Source organism: Onychostruthus taczanowskii, unplaced genomic scaffold (genome assembly GCF_017590055.1).
Source record: "Onychostruthus taczanowskii isolate IOZ18803 unplaced genomic scaffold, ASM1759005v1 scaffold3, whole genome shotgun sequence".
NCBI classification, from domain to species: Eukaryota; Metazoa; Chordata; class Aves; order Passeriformes; family Passeridae; genus Onychostruthus; species Onychostruthus taczanowskii.
In genome coordinates, this window is record NW_024500349.1 from 11,671,908 (window position 1) to 11,690,982 (window position 19,075).

Here is a 19,075-nt window from a genome sequence, read left to right on the forward strand (position 1 = left end):
AGGTTCATGATCTTCTGAACTTCAATTACATCACAAGTGTTCTACCAAGTCAAATCTTACTAACTGAAAATTTGGAAGAGACAGCCACTACCAGACTCAGACTCTCTTATTATCATCTCATTATCGAGAACAGAAAGGAGTGAGACTTGTGCCATTAATATTGTCTGCAATGCTGGCAAACATGCTGATCCTTTCCAGTACTTAGAATTTTAGGACAGTAGGTAGAGTATTAACTGCTTAAAACTGATTGGCTGCCAAATAACTGGCTACCAAAACTGTCAGTTCAGAAACTTTGCAGGGATGTAAGGAGGTGCACAGTAGCTTGTGAGACTGATGCTGCATCTGTATTTTAACAAGGGTTATCTTGTAGAATACGTCCCCAACTACTCCTTTCAGAAAGTAAACCAAAAACTGCGTATTTTTGAAGGCATCAAGGTAAGTTATCTCACATTCCAAACACACAGCAGGCAAATACACATTCCTTTCAAGAAAAACTGTAGCATGCTCACTGCAACTTCAAGATTGGAAAGAGAAGACACTTAAGTCAGGATTTTCCCAACTGCACCAGAAAGACAAACAAAACCAGCATGTAATGAAAGTGTTAAGTTTTGACACCTAGGACATTTCTGAACACCATTCAGGTGGTAAATGCCACAGGCACTAAAGACAAGCACTATCACGGTCAATAATCACCACACATTTTTTCTTAAGTTTACAGGTTTTAGACAACCATTCCCTGCAAAAACTAAGTAAGTTTTAGACTTAGGATCTCATTTTCCCTTGTGAAACACTTTCAAATGACTAAGAAATATAGGTAAGGCAAGAAAGTCACACTGAAGATTGTCAGTAATTTCTTATCCTAATTTCATACCGATTTTTGATTGAGTTCATCACTAAGCAGTTCATATTCCTTTGCCTTATCTTCTACTTCCTGAGACTTCTGATCATAGTTGACAGCTAATTCTTCAAGGGCTTGTAGCACCTCTTTCACTTCCTCCTTAGAAGCATCATTTTCAGCCTGAAGGCGATTCAGCTCTGCTTGCAGGTTGTCTTGGTCCCGTCTGGTTGACGCCAGAAGCTGCAACATTGACAGAGGTTTAAGAAAAATACAATAATAAATAATCATGAAGAAAATTCCACACATACCTTGATTTTTATTAATGCTTTTAGCTGCTACAGTAGCTTATATCTACATTCCTAGTGACTAGCTTCATGCATAAGGATACCGAGAACAGAATACAATGAACAACTAAATTAATAATCTATATTCACAGTTCTTTAAGTTTTTAAATACCCTAAAAGTGGAAGTGATTACAAATGAAGACGTATAGGAGTAGCAACTAGAAATGCCCATGGAATATTGCAAGTTCTCAAAAAAGCCACTGAACTCTACTCATGAGTCTGAAATTATCAATAATCTAGGGACTAAACTTCAAGCATTTTAACACTGTTAGCTGCTGAAGAATAACTAGACAAAGAGTACAATTCCTAAAAAAGCAGATATATTTATTTAAATTAGATTCAACAGTAGCTCCAACTTTCCTAGTCCTTGGCCCATTTCCTTCTAAATATGCACACAAATATTACTTTTTTAACATTTGTGCTATAGAGAAATAATTTCACTAGCATTTTGGCTAAATGAAATTTTCACTATTAACAGGAATTTCCCCTCATTAATTTATATCCCTGGCAACATATGCATACAAATAATTGGAATATTCTAGCAAGTATGGTGTGAATTAACACATAGATACTTCCTTTTTCATTATGGGACAATACATTTCCCTCCTCTCCCTTCTCTCTGTACAGCAACTGACCAGAAGTAAACCCTAAAACAGATTTCTTACATTCAATCAAGTTACCTTAAGTTTTGACAATCTGCTAACTCTGCATATGGAAGACAACTGTGGCTGTCTTTGCATAAAATACTTCAATTCTTTCAATCTTCATGGATACTTAAGATCCAAGTAAAGCTGGTTTAAGTCTGGCCATCAGCACAGTGTGGGTGGGAGGAATGAACAGGCAGAACATTTAGACAAGGCATAGAAGAGAACTACTGTGCAGCAGCAAGCTGTCATTCTACTCCTTGGTCAGAAACTGTGACCTATTCCAAATACCACCAACTTCTTTCATGGAAAGACAATGAAAATAAAATATAGATGCAAGAGCAAAACTCACCTCTTCCTGATCCAACATTTGTGTCTTCAGTTTTTCTACTAGTTGACTCTGCTGATTAATTTCTTCATCCTGCATTTGAAATAAGACTATGCTCATTAAACTGACAAATACCACTGAGAAAATAATCTACAAGACAGCAGACGAGTTAGGTATCTAACTTTTCTCTATTCCAAGATAATTACACAACAAAGCAATAAAAGTAAAAAACAATTATTTTCACTGGTTGATTCATTAGGCTCTTAACCTGGCATGTATGTGTAATACACCATGCTTCAGAGACAAAAGTCTTGTGCTTTTGCAAGTCTTCTCCAAGTTGTTCTAACTTCCAAGGAACAATTAATTGTTAATTAAAATATTTTTTTCTATTAAAATACAGTACTACTGCTTAAATTTGATTTTATTTATTTCAAATAAAATATCCAAAACATGAAAAGAAAAAAAAATGTCTTCAAGTTACTAATTTTCCCACATTAATTGTTTTCCAACTAACAAACAATACTCCCTTAGCACCAGATAAGGGAACTTCGATTTCTCTTAATCAGAATTAAGAGGAAGCACTCTCAGCAAATACTTAAACAAGCTGAGCTAACAAATGACTACTGGCAAATTAAACACAGAATCACAGAATAAGTTGAGTTGGAAGGGACCCATCAGGATCATCATGCCCAACTATCATCCCTGTGCAGGACACCCTGAGAATCACACCCTGTGCCCAAGAGCATTGTCCAAAGGCTTCTGGAACTCTGTCAGGTTTGGTGCTGTGACCACTTCCCTGGACAGCCTGTTCCTGTGCTCATCCTCCCTCTGGATGAAGGACCTTCTCTAATATCCAACCTAAACGTCCCCTGACACAACTTCAGGCCATTCCCTTGGGTCACAAGAGTGGCTTCTCCTCCTGAGAATGCTGAAGACATATTATACAATAATACAGTTCAAGAGATATTTTCGAGAGATCTTACATTAAGCAAGAATGGCATACCTTGTCATCCAGCTGTTTGTAAAGTTTGGCAATTTCTTCCTCACATTTCCTTCTCTCAGCATCAGTGAAATTGCCAGTTACTCCAATTGTGGTAGCTGGTTTATCATTAATAACAGTAATATCCTTGTCCACTGCAAAAGCTTCTAAGTTGGCCTTCTCCTTGTCAAACTGTTCATCAACTGGTACCGTCTCCCCTTAAAAGTAAACTTTATTTTAGTACAGTTAGCCATGACATATTTCCCACAAAATTATCCTTGAGAAGTATTACATATTTACTACTAACAGTTTTACACTGTTAATAAGCAATTTAATTTGGCTGATTACTTGGTAAAAAAAAAAAAGACCACTAGACCATCCAAACAATTTCCTGCTTACCACAAAACACAGCAGAGTAACTGGATGAAATATGATGAGATCCAAATTATACATCAAACCTTATCTTCTAGAAAGTCACCTAACTGTCCCAGAAGACATAAAACTCTCTCTCTCACTTGGCACTGTTTTACTAGGTAGCCACATTTACTTTTACATTGCTCTGCTTCTAATTTAAATCTTTTCAGTTACAATTTTATCCTTTTATGTTCATAAAGATTTTTCTGATGAGAACACTTCACAGAGAAGAAAACAGAACATGTCAAGGCACTTCTCTGGTAAATTAAACTAAATTCCTCAGTGCTTTATTCAAAACATTTTCTGCAGTCCTTGGAAGGTATAGGCTCTTGCCAACACTCCAGTATCTCATGTTAAGTATAGCTCTTTCAGAACTGACATTTCAGGTGTGGCCTCATATCAGCTCTACGAAACAATAAAAAAAACCCCAACAAAAACAAACAAAAAAATCCCCTACATCCTACCAAACCTATTTCAGCAAACCCATTTTTTTCAGATTTGTATTAGGATGTGGTGCAGTGGTCAGATTGCAAAATCATCTTCTACAGCTGCCAAACTCCAGAGTATATCTGTATGACCTATGTTCTCCTTTTCTGAATTTATGGGTTCACTATTAACTTGCATTTTGCCAGCAACTTGAACTGATAAGAAGTTAATCATTCAGGAAGAATTAACAGGCACATATTTGGTACTGTCAGCAGCTTTGGGGTTTGGGTGGGTTTTTTGCCCATTCACATGTTTGAGTTTTAAATGAGGGCAAGATCTTGTGATATTGTTTTGAATCAGAAAACCAAAACAGAGGAAACATTTTACTTAGTTTCTGCACTTACAAATAATATGCTTTTTGTCCCCCAAAATTTTTTTACAATGTAAGTAAATCTAGTCCTGCTAGAAAATCAAGTGTTGAACAATCTAACAGGAACACACTTTCAGACATTTCTGTCATAACATGATTATTAGAAGTTATTTCAGTTGCAATAAAGTGAAAAAAAGCTGACTTACTACTCCAGCTTTAACATCCTTATTACTGCCTTGCATAGTGCTCTTAGCTATTTCTGGTAGCCTGAAGACTAACTCAGTGTGTGCTGTCTTGCCTAAAGTTTGCAGAATAATAATAAAACTGCTTCTCACCGTTCCTCCATCTGTTGAGCTCATTTTCCAGCCACTGTATGGTGTTACGCAGAGTCTTGTTTTTCTCTTTTTCCTTCTCATACTTTTTCTTCCATTGTTCTGCAGTGAGCTCCACATTGACACAGACTGTGTTCTTAATAGTCTTTGCTCTACACAGAGAAAACAAAAAGCTCTGAAACTTTATTTTTAAAGAAAGGAATTAAAGGTTACTAAATAACATGTTCACATATCACTAGTGAAAACAAACATTCCCATCTCTTCCAAAACCTTACTTCTATTCCCTATCAAGTTACTATTCTTTTAATTGGATTAGCAAAATTGTTGAAAGACAGAACAACACAACTTTTGGAAAGCTGAGAAATCTCAAGCTGATTGAGTTGGAAAAATTAAGCTGCATATCTTCATCTGAAAGAACTGAGGTCAGGACAGTTGTACACAGTTTTGAACAAATGATAGTATTCCACATCTAGCAAACACCGTCCTGTCCAGTGGAGAGGACACTTCTAGCATGCAAACCATCTGGCTTATCTAAGAAACAGCTCATTTCAACCAAAAGCCCAGTTACTAGATCTCCACTAACCAAAAAGGTGTTACAAGCTACTTAGGTAATGGCAGGGGTGAGTCTCTACATTCAGATGAATTCCATTAAAATTAGTTTTGGAGACAAAACTACAGGCAGTGATAACATTTTCATTAAGTAATGTATGGTTTTCACTATAGTGCCATACCTCACTCATCTCAGTATCCTGCTTTGTCTTCTACTACTGAATATCCCACTTCAAAATTCAGAACAGGAAAAAAGCTTAACAGCAGTTAAATATCTCCCTAGCCCTGCATTGACTCCTATAAGTACTCTTCTGCAAAATCTTAGGGAGACATTACTACAAAAAAGATATGATTTTCTACTATATTATACAAGTATTACATAGCTTCCAGTTACTGCAGCTGGGGGCTTCAGCATAAATTTGATATCCCCAGGAAGTTGAATTATTGTACTGGACTAACTGTAGTGGCTGAGACAGGAGTGCACTCTGGTAACTCCTGAAAACATCAGGAGGACAAGGCAGTGAAACTACACAGCTGCAGCTGGAAGGTACCTTCCAATAGCTCATTCACTAAATAAAAGGAAAAGACTTCCTACCTTCTAAAAGGAAACCCAAAACCTCCACTGCTGCAGAATGCAGTCATTACTCCACACTCACTGACTATCCACATTCTGCCAGATTTCCAATCTGGTCTATTTTGCATAATACAAAACTTCTCAGAGAAGACCAGTAGGAAACTATCTTGTTGGACTGAAGTGGGAGAGGTACACTAACATCAAAGCCAGATGGACTAGCAAAACACTGACTGGTTTTGTAAGGTGCTCTGCTAAATGGTGTGATTCAATCTAGCGGTCAGGAACTGGAGTATAACAAAGCAGCAACAGTAATACAATGGCAAAGAAAAACTACCTAACTAAAGTACTTAATTGGAAATGAGTATGTATAAATTCAGTTACAAATGACACAGGAATTTACAAGTATCATTTCAAAGTTTACTGGAGTGTTAGATACAGACCAGAGAACAGGCTCTCCTGGCAAATAAAGGATTCAACTTACCAGAGGAGAGCTCCTTCCTACCTTCTTCCTACCTACTTTAGGGAGGGCAGGGGACAGGGAAGTATTATAGCCCTTCAAGATTATACATTAAACCACAATTTGATGCAAATTACATGCTTCTCCTGAAAATACAGTCTTCAGGATCCTGGCTGGTTTAAGGATTTATATATATTATGAGACAAGACAGATCACAACACTCAGGCACATATACACTCAAGAATTACAGAAAGAAAGTAAACATTCTAATTAATTTGGTTCAAAAATCTTAACAGAGCAACTGACTTATTTCTCATTCTGCATTTATTCCTGTTAAGTCACGTACTCACCTCTGGCCGAACAGAAGAGTAGATTTCGTTTCAGATTCATTGTAAGAAGATGGAGAACAGCAAATAACAATAGTGGTTCTGCAATTACCCCCTAGTGAATCTTGAAGGATTCTGGTCATTTTGCTATCACGATATGGAACATATGTCTACCAAGGAAGAGGTTGAATGATCAGTCATGGGTTTTCAGACACATTTAATTTGCTGAAATATGAATTACACTTTTGCTAGGTATGACCTCCTTAGAAAGACATTAAATTCTACTTTAATTCATTAACCTTAAGACTGAAGATGCATGGGATGACAAGATTGTATTTCTATGTTTGGTAACCTTTAGAGCACAAGGAAACTTTCAGTATGATGCTCAGGTTCCTCAGCATTAAATGTAACTTATTAATCTTTACTGTCGATACAGTACAAGAGTAATGGCCATGCACTGGCTCATGTCACTGAGATTGGTAAGAATTTCTGCACAGTATGTTCAGAGATGCAAACTTGTAACCTTTAAGTAAAAAAAGACAAAAGAGAACACTTACACTGCTTTCAGCCAGGGCTGAGATGACATTTCCAAGAGCAGACAAAGACTTGTTGATGTTCTTGGCCTCATCCAGCACAGCACCTTCTGCTCCAGTTTTACTAACCTACACAATATTGCAGGACATTACTAACGAGACGCTGAGGGAATGCATCTTCAAAAAATATCTTCAAAATTTAAGAGAAAACTTATCTAATTTCCCCATTTATAAGTCAGTCCCCCTGACTTTATAAGGTACACATAAGCCAACTCTTAGTCAGACTTCCCCCAATTCACTATCAATTACTCATTCAAAACTCAGTGTCTGAAGACATTTCTCATATTTTTAACTGAAGTGAATGTTCTCCCTGCAAAGTACACATTTTTGTAGCAGACAAATGTACAATTAATAACTTCTACCACATAACTTCAGAAGTTTTTTAAAGTCTGTAAAAAAGATTAATTCCTTAAAAGTAAATAAACATTATGAACAGTCTGTCCAGAGATCACCTTAAAATCAAACTACCTCTTCCCTTAAAAAACCCTAACAAAACAAACCATAAAACCCAAACCACATTCCACTAGTAGCCATGGAAAATACAGCATAAAATCTTCACGAGCATAAATCTGTGAGAACAGATTTTAGAGGCATAATCTGACCTACATGAGTGCTCTAGGAACTTAAGTAGGTAGCAGAAACATGAAAAAAATCTGACCTGATGCCATTCTATCTACCCTGCATCTTTTCCCTCCAGGGCTGAATTTGACTTTCAGTTCCATAACCCTCCCTTTACTATTTCCACCAAGCTGTGACCATGACTACAATGAAAGAATTCTATTTTCCTGTGTATAAACTGATACAAGGCATCAGAAAACTCCATGTATTTCAAAGGGACTGAGGAAATGCACCAAAGTAAAATTTGAAACAAACACTGAAAAGAACTACAGAGAAAGGAGACCTGCAACCCAGCCCTCTTCTTTAAAGGAAAAAGACTCTAACTAAAGAAACACATTTCAGAATAAATATAGGATCAGAGACAACAATAAGGTCATAGAGCAGTGATGTAAGGAAACACAACAGCAAGCAGAAACATCTGAAAAAACTGGAGGCAAAGACAGGGATAAACCCAGAAGCAAAGATGAAAAGATCAGAAATCCAGCTTTTAGAAGACTAATTACAGGATATGTTTCCTTCCCTGCTTTAAGCTACTGACACAGGAAAGCAAACATTACCCATGTTAATCAGATTTTCACATTAAGAAACTTGGTATCACTACATAAGAAAATCCATACATTCCACAGCTATAAAACTTTATTCCTGTACCTGGCTAACCCACACATCTGTAACACTCTTTTTTTTTCCTCAGATACTGAAACTGAACTTTACCCTCTTTCCACACCCTAGTCCAGATTTACAAACCCTCCCTCGCAGAAATGTCGATCAGCTTAAAGTGTTTAACAGCCAAGTCAGCCTAGGATTCAGAAACCATGTTTCAATATCAACACACCTCAGAGATGACAACTGAACCATCAGTATTACACTAATGTAAAATACTTGACTGTAAAGAAAAAACACAGTTTCAGAGCAGAAAGAGAAACTTATAATTACCTTCTCACTACCTGCCAAGTCCACAAGGTAAAGTTTTCCACTTAGTTTCTGTTCTGTTTGAGTATTCTCTTGCTTTACATTAATAAGAAAAATACTATGACTTCGGGAGCTGTGTTCATTCATATCTATAATCCAAAATAAACACATCAAAAAGATTTGTACAACCAGTCTCACTTAAAACAACACCTTCCCACAGTGCAGCAAGAGATCCAAATCTAAGCTGTATAGTGTAATCTCCCAATGACAGCAGACCTAGAGGCAGAAAAACTAATGGTATCTAATTGGGTAAGAAAGACCCAGTTTTCCCTTGGGCGCCTATTTATATCACATAAGTTCACTCATTAGGTTTGCTAGCTTGTCAAACATGGATTTCACACATTAATTTACTTTATTAGAACAGGAAGTATATGTAGGTCTTGATAGGAGAGCCTTTTGTAGACTTCCAGTGTACCCCATTTCATCCTTTTCTGAAAATTTTAACCGGCCACAGCCTTTCATCCCTGTCTTGTACTACCCCCTCTGCTATAAACATTAAGAGAAAACAAGACTTGTTGAATTTAAAGTATTATTTTAATCCAGTAACAAAATTTAATCTGAATGAGAACATCTGGCCATTTCTTCTTCCTTTTAAGCATAAATCTCTCACAGTTCTGAAAGTACCAGCTTACTGATGTAAAAGAAGCACAGAACACAAAATAATATTCTATCTAATTTTCTTAGTGCAGTCCCCACTTGAACCTTTTTACTTAGGAGCAATGAAGCAAAACCACAAGATTGAAACATTCCTTAAAAGGTACATATTATTTTTATTTTTGACCCTTAACCTAAGAAATGAGAAGAAAACACTTATATTTTCTTAATGACTGTATAACCTCTCTTCCTGAACAAAGAACTAAACACAGGAAGATTGTGAAACATCCTCAAATTGGCTCTGAGACTTCTGACAGTCACCTCAAAGAGATCAAGTCTTACTTTGCATGCACCTACCTCTTCCCTTGTCTTCTCTAACCCCTCTGTCATTTCCAAATCCTGCTTTTTGTGGGAATTTGGAGACCTATGGCACAGCTTCTTGCAACTCAGTTTCATGCTACACCCAAAAATCTTGGGATGCTGTTTAAATCTGCAGCAGGTCTGAATTCTGATCAGCTGCTCTTAGAATATGCAACAGAATGATCAAACTGTGGACGAGCCACATTTAAGAGATTTCTAGGTTAATTGAAACAAATTCCACAAACTGGGATTTTGCACTATTCCTAAAGCAGAACTACACCCTTTTCTCCAGTGATGCATAGCTCCTCACTGATGACTTACTTTCTCCTTTCAATCCCAGTCTAAGCAACATGATCTAACCAGAAATGAACTGAAAATACTTGTTTCTGAAAAACATACTGAAAATGCTTATGCCAGACCCTTTCAAACACCTGAATTATTTAGCTCACTATCTGTGCCTCCTCTACTTTTTTAAGGCATACCAGAAGCAAAGAGATAAATCACTGAAAGGAAACAGAAGATGATACTTACTCGTAACTGCTACGTGTCGGTTTGATTTTCCTTCATCTATAGTATCCATAACTTCTTCTGGACTACATACAAAACGCTCTGTGCAACCCTTTGGGAAAAGAAAAAGGGAGGGGAGGGTTGTGAAAAATGACACCACATAAACAAGGCACAAGTAAATGGGGAACACTAGAAGAATGCAAGATGAAAATACGTCAGACTGATGCTCACCTTTACATAGGGAACTCTATTTTTGTCCTCATGAACGGAAAGATTGGTCTTTGAAACTGGAAGAGAAAACATTCCAAAGCTAAGGCAAAAGTGAATGAAAGCACTGTGTACAATGCATGCCTGTCCCATCAATGTCACCTCTTAGCAACACCTGACAAAAACATGTAAGAAAGCACCACTACTGCAGCTTTAATAATACCATCCAGATGAGCTCCGTGCTCTCCCATTATGATGTACCTTTATCGTGCAAAGTTATTAGCATAATGAATACCCAAGGAACATAAGGGGCTTTTTAATGTGTCCCTTCAGAATAACTTATTTTTTATGTTCAATACTGATAAAAGTCTTACCATCCAAAAGGTCCCTTATTTTATCCAAGTATATTTCAAAATATGACACCTAGAAGTAAGAAGAGGAAAAGAGATACATCAGAAGGCAAAAATGCTTTGCTTCTTGATCACAAGGATTCAGCATGATTACTATGACCTCCCACATAACACTACATCTAGCTCAAGTTCTTAAAGATGAATTAAAATGTATCTTTAAGAAGAAACTGTTTTGATCACAAGTTTCAATCACTATCAGCACTGCCACAGGTTATCATCATAGTTTCCATCAATGTTGAATGGAACAAAATGAAAGTTTTAACATAATTCTTCTTTAGGAAAAATCAGTTGCTTCAGTAATAACTCAGGTTATCAGGTTTCCAAGTTACAGGCATTGAAACAGATACAGAATATCCATTTACACACAGACTACCTTGGAGTTTTAATACAGATTAAAGTAAAAATGAAGAAAAGTTTACCTTAATATGAAACTCAAGATTCTCATCCATGGAGTAAATATAATTAAAAATATCTTGCACTATTCTTGGAATAATGCCCATTCCATCTGGGTCATGAAGCTTCCCCTTAACAGAAAAAGACAGAATGTCACAAAAAATTCATACTCAATCCAGCATTACAAACAGTACTCAAACACAAAACATCCAGTTCAGTTTAACAGACAAAATGCAGACATATATCATGCACTTACTCCATGAAGTAAAGTAAGCCCCACAGCTCCCCAAAAGTGAAAAGAACAGCCTCAGAACTCTCCCAAACTACAACAAGTAGTTGTAGTAATATCAATATACTATTGATATTATTCCTGTGTTTCTCATCCTGCTACTGAGCATGAAAAAAAAAACTCACACTATTTGCCATTCTCAGTCTTAAAAAAAAGGGGTATCAAAATGTTGCAAGCAGAAAACAAGCTGACATCTTATTTCTACAAAGCAAAGACTATTGTAACAAAAAGACATGACAGTGACAGTAAGAGAAAATTATTTTAACATTTCTTACTTCCATAGTGTGTGTCTTTCCAGATGATGTTTGCCCATAAGCAAATATTGTACCATTGTATCCCTCAAGTACATCTAAAGGGAAAGAGTATTTTCATTAGTGTTAATTTCCTTCTTCTAAAGATGAGTTGAATTAAATAGAACGCAAGCAAGCAAGTCCTAAAATGCCCAGCAAGTTAAATCACTCAATGTCTGGGAACCTTGTGCTAGAGTTAGGGGGAGGGATGGTGCTCCTCCCTACATTTTTAAATGCATTTTGCCATTACTGACAGTGTCTTAGAAGTTGGCTGATTACAAGCACCTGTTTCTTCAACCAGAAAAATCAGGACTTCACATTTAGGAACAAAAAGGAAATCGATACAATTGCCAGGCTGAACAGATGGTCTTTGATATCTCAGAAGAAACCAAACAGGAGAACACCATCATATTTTCTGCCTTCAGAAAAGTTTAATTGTCCAATTCTGAAGAGAATTATCAACGCTCTAAGTGTCAAGCATCTTACTCTTAGGCCATAAGCTTCTATTTCAAATGATGAATGAACCAAGCAAAGTTTTAGACTGAGAGGTGAGAGGCTGGTGGGTTGGCTGGTTTATGTGCAAGTTGCTCTAGAATCACATCCTGCAAGCAAACTTTTATTTTCCAAAAACAAGCACGAGGAGATACTCCAAATGGGGAGGTCTTTGCCACTCCACCATACCCGTAAATCCATCTGTCTCACCCCTGGAGCTCATTTCAGCTTGATGCAGCACAGTTGAGAAATGCCACACAGAGCTCAGTCTTACATGGAGAAAAAGGGCTGCATTACAATTCTTAGCTAAATTCAGTTTTCAAGGAGCAACCTTCTGATCTGAGCCTGATTATTATTTAACTCATTAAAGGGTTAAATACTTGCAGTAGCATGAATTTCCCACAGCAATTTACTTCTCTAATGATGAAAAACACAGTATTTTTACCCAATGTTCTGTTGGTATTAACTAACAGTTGCTTTTTCAGGGATTTCTGACAAGGCTTTGTAAAGCTGTTTTGAAAGTTGGGTCAATTAGAATTTATTGATCCCCTCAAGAAATCAATCAATTTTATTTTCAGGGAACTAGCCAATTGCTTACTACAAAAACTTACTGTGGCATATCCTTCTCTGTGACAAGACTTGATTTTGTGAAGGTACTAGGCTAAATCTGAGAATTCAGTTTTGCACAGCAATAACTCATATTTCACAATTTTCATTTCCTCTTGCATTCCTCCAAACGAACTTCTGTATGATGTTTCTCACCAGTTAATTTGGGGGCATGGGGAGGGTAGGTGTCACATCTCAAACTTATTAGTAACAGTCATTATGTTTAATTTCTGCCAAATTACTTTAAATTGTAATTGCAGAGAACTGTAAAAAAACCCCTAAAACGTAACAGGTAAATGTTACCAAACGTTGCAATCAACTGAAACAGCAGATTAAGCACTGACATAATTTATCAGCTCAACTACAGGATGACTGTATGGTGCTACAATCCATGTTGGCACTTATTAAACATTCCAGAGATAAAAGGCAGCAATAGAAGTATTAGTTTTCAACACTGAAATCCACAGGAATATGAGATTTTCTTACAGTAAATTTGCCCTTCTACCTTACCTTTGACAATCTTTTTAGCACAGTCATTGTATACTTGTTCTTGTGATGTGTTTGACTGGAATACACGGTCAAATATATATGGCTTGGACTGTAAAAAAACAAACAAAACAAAAGAGTTATCAAAAAATGCTGCAAGTGGAACTGGAAGGTGTTTATTAACAGTTCAGAAGTACTCCACGCTGTCTCAGCCTAATCTTCTATTTTAAGCATTGAAGACTGTAGTGCGGAAATCAGCTTAAACAGTGCTGCCTAAAGCTTCACACGCTTGCTTACAAGGAAGGCCTTGAATTAAATGCATTTGCTTTCAAAGTGTTATCTACACAGCTCTGCAAAACTGCTCTGCCACATCACCTCAAGTTACTTGATTTACAAGGTAAGCCAATGCCTGGTCTGCACATCTAAAAAACCCTCATTCTCACCTACCCTGGTAGTAGATTTACTCTGGTAAACTCAGATTATTAAAAACATACCCCATGACACAGAGTACCTGTCTTGCCAGTATTTCTTGAAAAAAATCAAACCAAAAAGAAATATTCAACACAAACTACTGTGCCATATAAGACATCCTTAAAGTAAAGCTCCCCGGGCAAAAGAAAAGGCAATGCTGGGCAAGGGAACCTTTCACAAGACTCATTTTGGAAAAGACTACATGAGGAAGATCTGACAGAATGTTGAGAAGATCATTGGATATTGCTTTGTTTTAGAGAAGAGGTTCTCATAACAGTTCTAAGCAGCTGACAATCCATTAGGATATAAAAGATTACGCTCATCTTACAAAGCTCAAATTTTTGTCGCACTTTCAGAGCTTGATTTTGTAGGTAGCCAAGCAGATGGGTGAAGTTTACAAAACACCCAGGTCAGTTAACACTGTTAAGACTCCCTGCAACTGTTAAGTGTGCCATTCTGCCTAAATTTAATTCACTATCATCCTCCCACAAGGATATTCTGGAATTGCCTCTCCAGCAAAGAAACAAGTATGGCTTCTACCTCTTACCCACACACATCTGCCTTCCCTGGCCTGGCCTTCCATTTGTCTTTTAAGAATATCTAGCAACATACCAAACAAAGCTTTTTTAGACTAAACACATTTATCTGAGGCCTTGGAATCAGGTGGATGAGCACTCTCTTGGAAAAATAATTACAGTGTTCACTGTACAAATGTGTTCAGGAAACCACAAGACTCAGTAGGCAGAAACTGTCCCTAAGGGGCTGAAGTTTGTCAGAACACTTGTTCACAGCAGGGAAAACACCACGCTTCTCCATTACTCATTTCAGCTTCAAAGACACCTCAAGTCTCTATGTTCTGCAGGTAGAATTGAGGCTGTTAGATACACCAGGAGGGAGACAACTAACAAGTTAATAACCCTGAGGTAAGAAAATGAAGACTGAGAACACATCAACACCAAAAGGCAAAGATCCTATAGAAAAGATGACACCATCTTTCTCACTAGCAGCTGTAGTTTCAAAAAGCCTCCAATTTCACAGGTATCAATCAGCTGTACTACACACTGCAAGTCAGCTACACCACAAAACATTCATCAGCTCTGTTTCATGCTCCAGTGCATATTTAGATGCACTGAAATAATTCCATTGTGGAACAGAAAATCAAGCTGCAAGGCCTTACTTGGGCAGTATTGCCTTTAATTGACCTTGTTTATTTATACAGTAAAAGCTGCTAAGCACATCACCAATTTCAATTTCCCTCAAGTTAACAATTGATATCTATATATAAAACTTAATAATTTTGGCTAAGAGAATCCTCACAAGGGGTCCTGTTGTCATTTCTCCATCCCTTACATGTGGAAAGTGGAATATTTGCTCACACATCCTTATCTTTTTATCACACCTATGAAAATCCATATTAGTGGCATGTCCCTGCTCCATCATCACTGAGTCAGTATCTAATCAAGTAAGTTTAGACAAGCAGGTTCCAAGATAATTATGTTTTAAGAATGCAAATTACTCCCACTCAGTATGGTTTCACATCCTTGACATCTACAATGCTATGTCTTATCACTTCTCTTTACAGTCTACTTTCTGCAGCAAACAAAGCTAAAACAGTATTACACGGATTACCATGCCCTAGAAAGTCTCCTCATTACCTTCAGAGATTAATCAAGAAAGATTAAAGTGTCAGATATTTTTTGTGCACCAGATGCCTTTTCTTCCCCAAGCAGTAAACAATCAGATGAACTGAAGACACAAAAGGCCCAAGCAGCATTACTGCATGGTCCCTGACAGGGGTAGCAGCAGTGTCACTAACACAGTACAAGGCTGCTTTGACACAGAAACCGGTGCTCAAATTCTGTTAAAAAAATTAATACATATGGCCTTATAAGCAAGACATAAAATACCAAGCAAACAAGCAGAACTTCTAACTTCCTCTCTCAGAATCTTTTTGTTCCTTGCCTAGCATTTCTTTTGTCTGTAGCCAACCACAAGACAAGTGCAGCTCCCGCAGCTGCCTTGCACTTACAGGGATGTGGTCTCACAGCAAAGCTTCCCAAGTGCTCTCACAGCTTCAGAAAGGTGCAGCTGCCATGTGATTTAGCACTAGTTAAACCAAATCTTAACAAAGGGACGATGCTGAAGTACAGTTCCACAGCTAACTTAAAGACTAGTTACCCATTATATGAAAGCATGCTCAGCCAATCTAAATTGTACAAAATCTGGAGTACATGTGAGTTTCTGTGGAAAAGTATTGTATCAAAATATCCAATGAGGATTACAGAAAAATCTGCAATCACAACTACACTGAAAACTTACATCAAAAGTCCAAGAAATACTAAAGGCTGTCTCCATATATGTAATTTATTACTATTGCAACTTTCCATAAAGTACAGAATTGGTTATTCATAAGATCACCTGAGTTCACCTTACTTCTTATGCACTGATATCTGAAGCAAAGTCAGCAGTAAAAAATTTGCTTGAAAAATCAGTAGGATATTTTTCTACCACAACACATGCAGAAGCTCTTTAATGTTTTTTTGCTAGAATGGACAGTTCAAACAGTGCTACAACACCTACCCATGCTTAGCCTATTCCTGGTGAAAGGTTAAAGCAGTACATAATGGGCTTACTTTGCCTTTAAGATCTGCATCTATATTAAAAAATGTTCTTCCCATCAGCACAAAATATGTTAAAAGATTTATCCAAAATGGAATAATTTCTGGAAAGTATGATGTCAGACACCTGACTCACTTCTTCCTATTACTAAGCTAAGGTATTGCTGCTTTGACACACCTAATCAAGTCCAACACTGTCAATGGGTGAAAAGGCACAGCTACAAATTAATATTTTAATTTCAGGGTAAAGAAAGAGGATTTTCTTCTTGTCTTAGCTGCATGCACACAGAAGTGCAGCTGTTACAGAACAGTGAATCTCAGCTTTTTGTCCCCTTTTTCTTATTTCTGTGGAAATACTGCAACTCAAGTATTAAGTTTTAGAGCAGTTATTTTTTGCTACAGAATTACTAAAATATGTGATTTAAAACACTGACTAGAAACTCAATTTCCAGAATGGAAACAGAATATTTTTGAATAAATGTTTCAGCCAAACTTTTTACTTTAGTAGAAAGGTTCTTCTAAGGAGAAAAGCAAGTACTGCTGTTTATAAAAATGGTCACTGAATATCAGGACAAAAAAAACCCAGCAAATATGAGTGAGGTGTTTCTACACAACTGGCACTGCAGCCAGGGAAGAGAGCTCTGCTTTTGCAGATTCCTGCAAACCAGAATAATTCCTTTCTGTTAAATCATCATACCACTGTCACCTGAAAAGCACCTTTGTTTCTCAAGATTTAATGGAATGAAGTAAGAAAAAGAGGGTAACACTGGAATAATAGTTTTATTTCAGCTACAGATTGCAATTCCTGATTCATATTTATAGTTTCACTGTAGACCCGATGCCTTTTTCTTGTCTCTAATGAAACACTGATTTCTTTCTGCATTAGCAAATAACAATAAAGTTATTTTAAAGAATGCATTTAATTTCTTAAATCTATACAGTCCAGTACACCCTTCAGCATTTTGCTTTTGAAAAATCTACTACTAAAAGCTGCAGTAGTAGAAGTGACCTTATCTACCAGAGTCTAACAACCTTCTAACCTAGCCTTGTCCAATTAACAATCCAATAATGAAAATAAAGCCAAATGTCTCAAGCTCTTTCCAGGATCACAGGGGTACATCTTAAACAAACATGAAAGCAGAGACAGTAGCCATGATTCTTTTCTGAAAGCCATACAAATAAGGAATAGGCCATGATGGGTACTAAAAGCCATGTGGACACTGAGGCATACTGCCCATTTCTGACACACCCATAAGTGTGTCACCAGTGCAGCCCCTGGGTAGTGCTGCTTTTGCTTCAGCCTTCAGTTCCAAACCCCAGAGTGTCACTGCTTTCAGCAATGTATCTTCTGGGTAGCGCTAAGATCAACAAGACTAGATACAGAAAGGTTTTTAGAGAAGATCTATAGATACATTATGCAGAACTATAAAGCTACTCAGTTGCAAGCAGTTTTATATTTGATAAAACAAAGGAGATAAACCCATATCAAACTGCTCTTCCTCCCTGTTCTATCTTACTCAAAAGCCTGAAATCCACTAGCAAATTGCTATCAATTTTCACATACAGGTACATTTCTAATGTTTATCATAAAAGTCATATAACAAGTAATCCTATCATCTATTTTAACAAAATCCTGATACTTAATTAACAGGAGAAGCCATTAGGAAAAAATAATTAATAGAATAGTAAGATGGAAGGAAGCTGCCTGCAAATAAAAAATTAAAAACCCTTTACTAGTTAAAAAGTTTCATTCTGTGGAAAGAAAATACTTTGTTTCAGAGTCTGCTCTTTAAAGCAGACCAACACCCTATGTCCCCTCAAACTGCTGTTACACACTAGCTACACTTAAAACTATTATTTTATCTAACAGAGATCAAAATGACTCACTCGTCCAGAAAGACAAGGATGACACTAACTTCATAGGAGCTAGGAAAAGAACAGAAGACAGCCAGCTCAGAGATGACAGGGGAGTCAAGGAAGGAGGAGGGTTTGTTACAGTCACCGATTTCCCTCCCCACCCTCCTCCAGAGGAGTCAAATCTGCAGCCTGGGATCAGCTCTGCTTCGACCGTGAGAGGCAACTCCCAAGCGTTATTACAGCAGCCTCCACTGCTCCAGCCCCGAGCAAGAACCCACGGGAGGTGCGAGTCCTTCAGGCAGCTGAGGGAAGCAGCTATAAAAGAACAAAAGTAGCTCAATTACTGCTCAACAGGCAGCAACAAGGACAGAAACCAAAGAGCTGAGGTAACCAAACACACAGCTTGTGGAGGAAGCCTTTCAGCCACTGTTTCATGAGCATTGCTTCTGTTATCCTCCCCTGGGCAATTCTGCAACACACAGAAACAAGCGGTGCCTGCCTACAGGCTCAGGTTAGACAGTGCTAAATTTGTAAAAAATCAGTCAAGCTATCAAAAACAAAACTACCAAACACAAGTTACTGTCAACAGTTTTAGGGATTCAAGTCATAATTTTGAGGATACCAGTCTTGTAGCCACCATTACAAAGACAAAATCAGAGTATCAAACCTTTATTCAAATTTTGTGAAACAAGACACAAATGTCACTGCTACCTAATTTAATAATTTTGGGGGCA

At 37.3% G+C, this 19,075-nt stretch overlaps 1 protein-coding gene across 2 annotated transcripts in view; it reads right to left on the bottom strand.

Moving 5' to 3' along the window:
• The window catches only part of KIF5B (kinesin family member 5B), a 31,871-nt gene that overhangs the window by 10,798 nt on the left and 1,998 nt on the right, over window positions 1-19,075 (bottom strand). For both annotated transcript variants that reach the window (XM_041408446.1, XM_041408445.1), the window contains exons 2-14: window positions 13,420-13,507; window positions 11,797-11,870; window positions 11,259-11,363; window positions 10,804-10,852; window positions 10,454-10,509; window positions 10,247-10,334; window positions 8,726-8,850; window positions 7,139-7,243; window positions 6,606-6,751; window positions 4,679-4,827; window positions 3,158-3,351; window positions 2,179-2,247; window positions 872-1,078 (exon numbers count right to left, since the gene is read on the bottom strand). In XM_041408446.1, coding sequence (XP_041264380.1) covers window positions 872-1,078; window positions 2,179-2,247; window positions 3,158-3,351; window positions 4,679-4,827; window positions 6,606-6,751; window positions 7,139-7,243; window positions 8,726-8,850; window positions 10,247-10,334; window positions 10,454-10,509; window positions 10,804-10,852; window positions 11,259-11,363; window positions 11,797-11,870; window positions 13,420-13,507 — 1,455 coding nt within the window. The remainder of the gene's footprint in view (window positions 1-871; window positions 1,079-2,178; window positions 2,248-3,157; window positions 3,352-4,678; window positions 4,828-6,605; window positions 6,752-7,138; window positions 7,244-8,725; window positions 8,851-10,246; window positions 10,335-10,453; window positions 10,510-10,803; window positions 10,853-11,258; window positions 11,364-11,796; window positions 11,871-13,419; window positions 13,508-19,075) is intronic.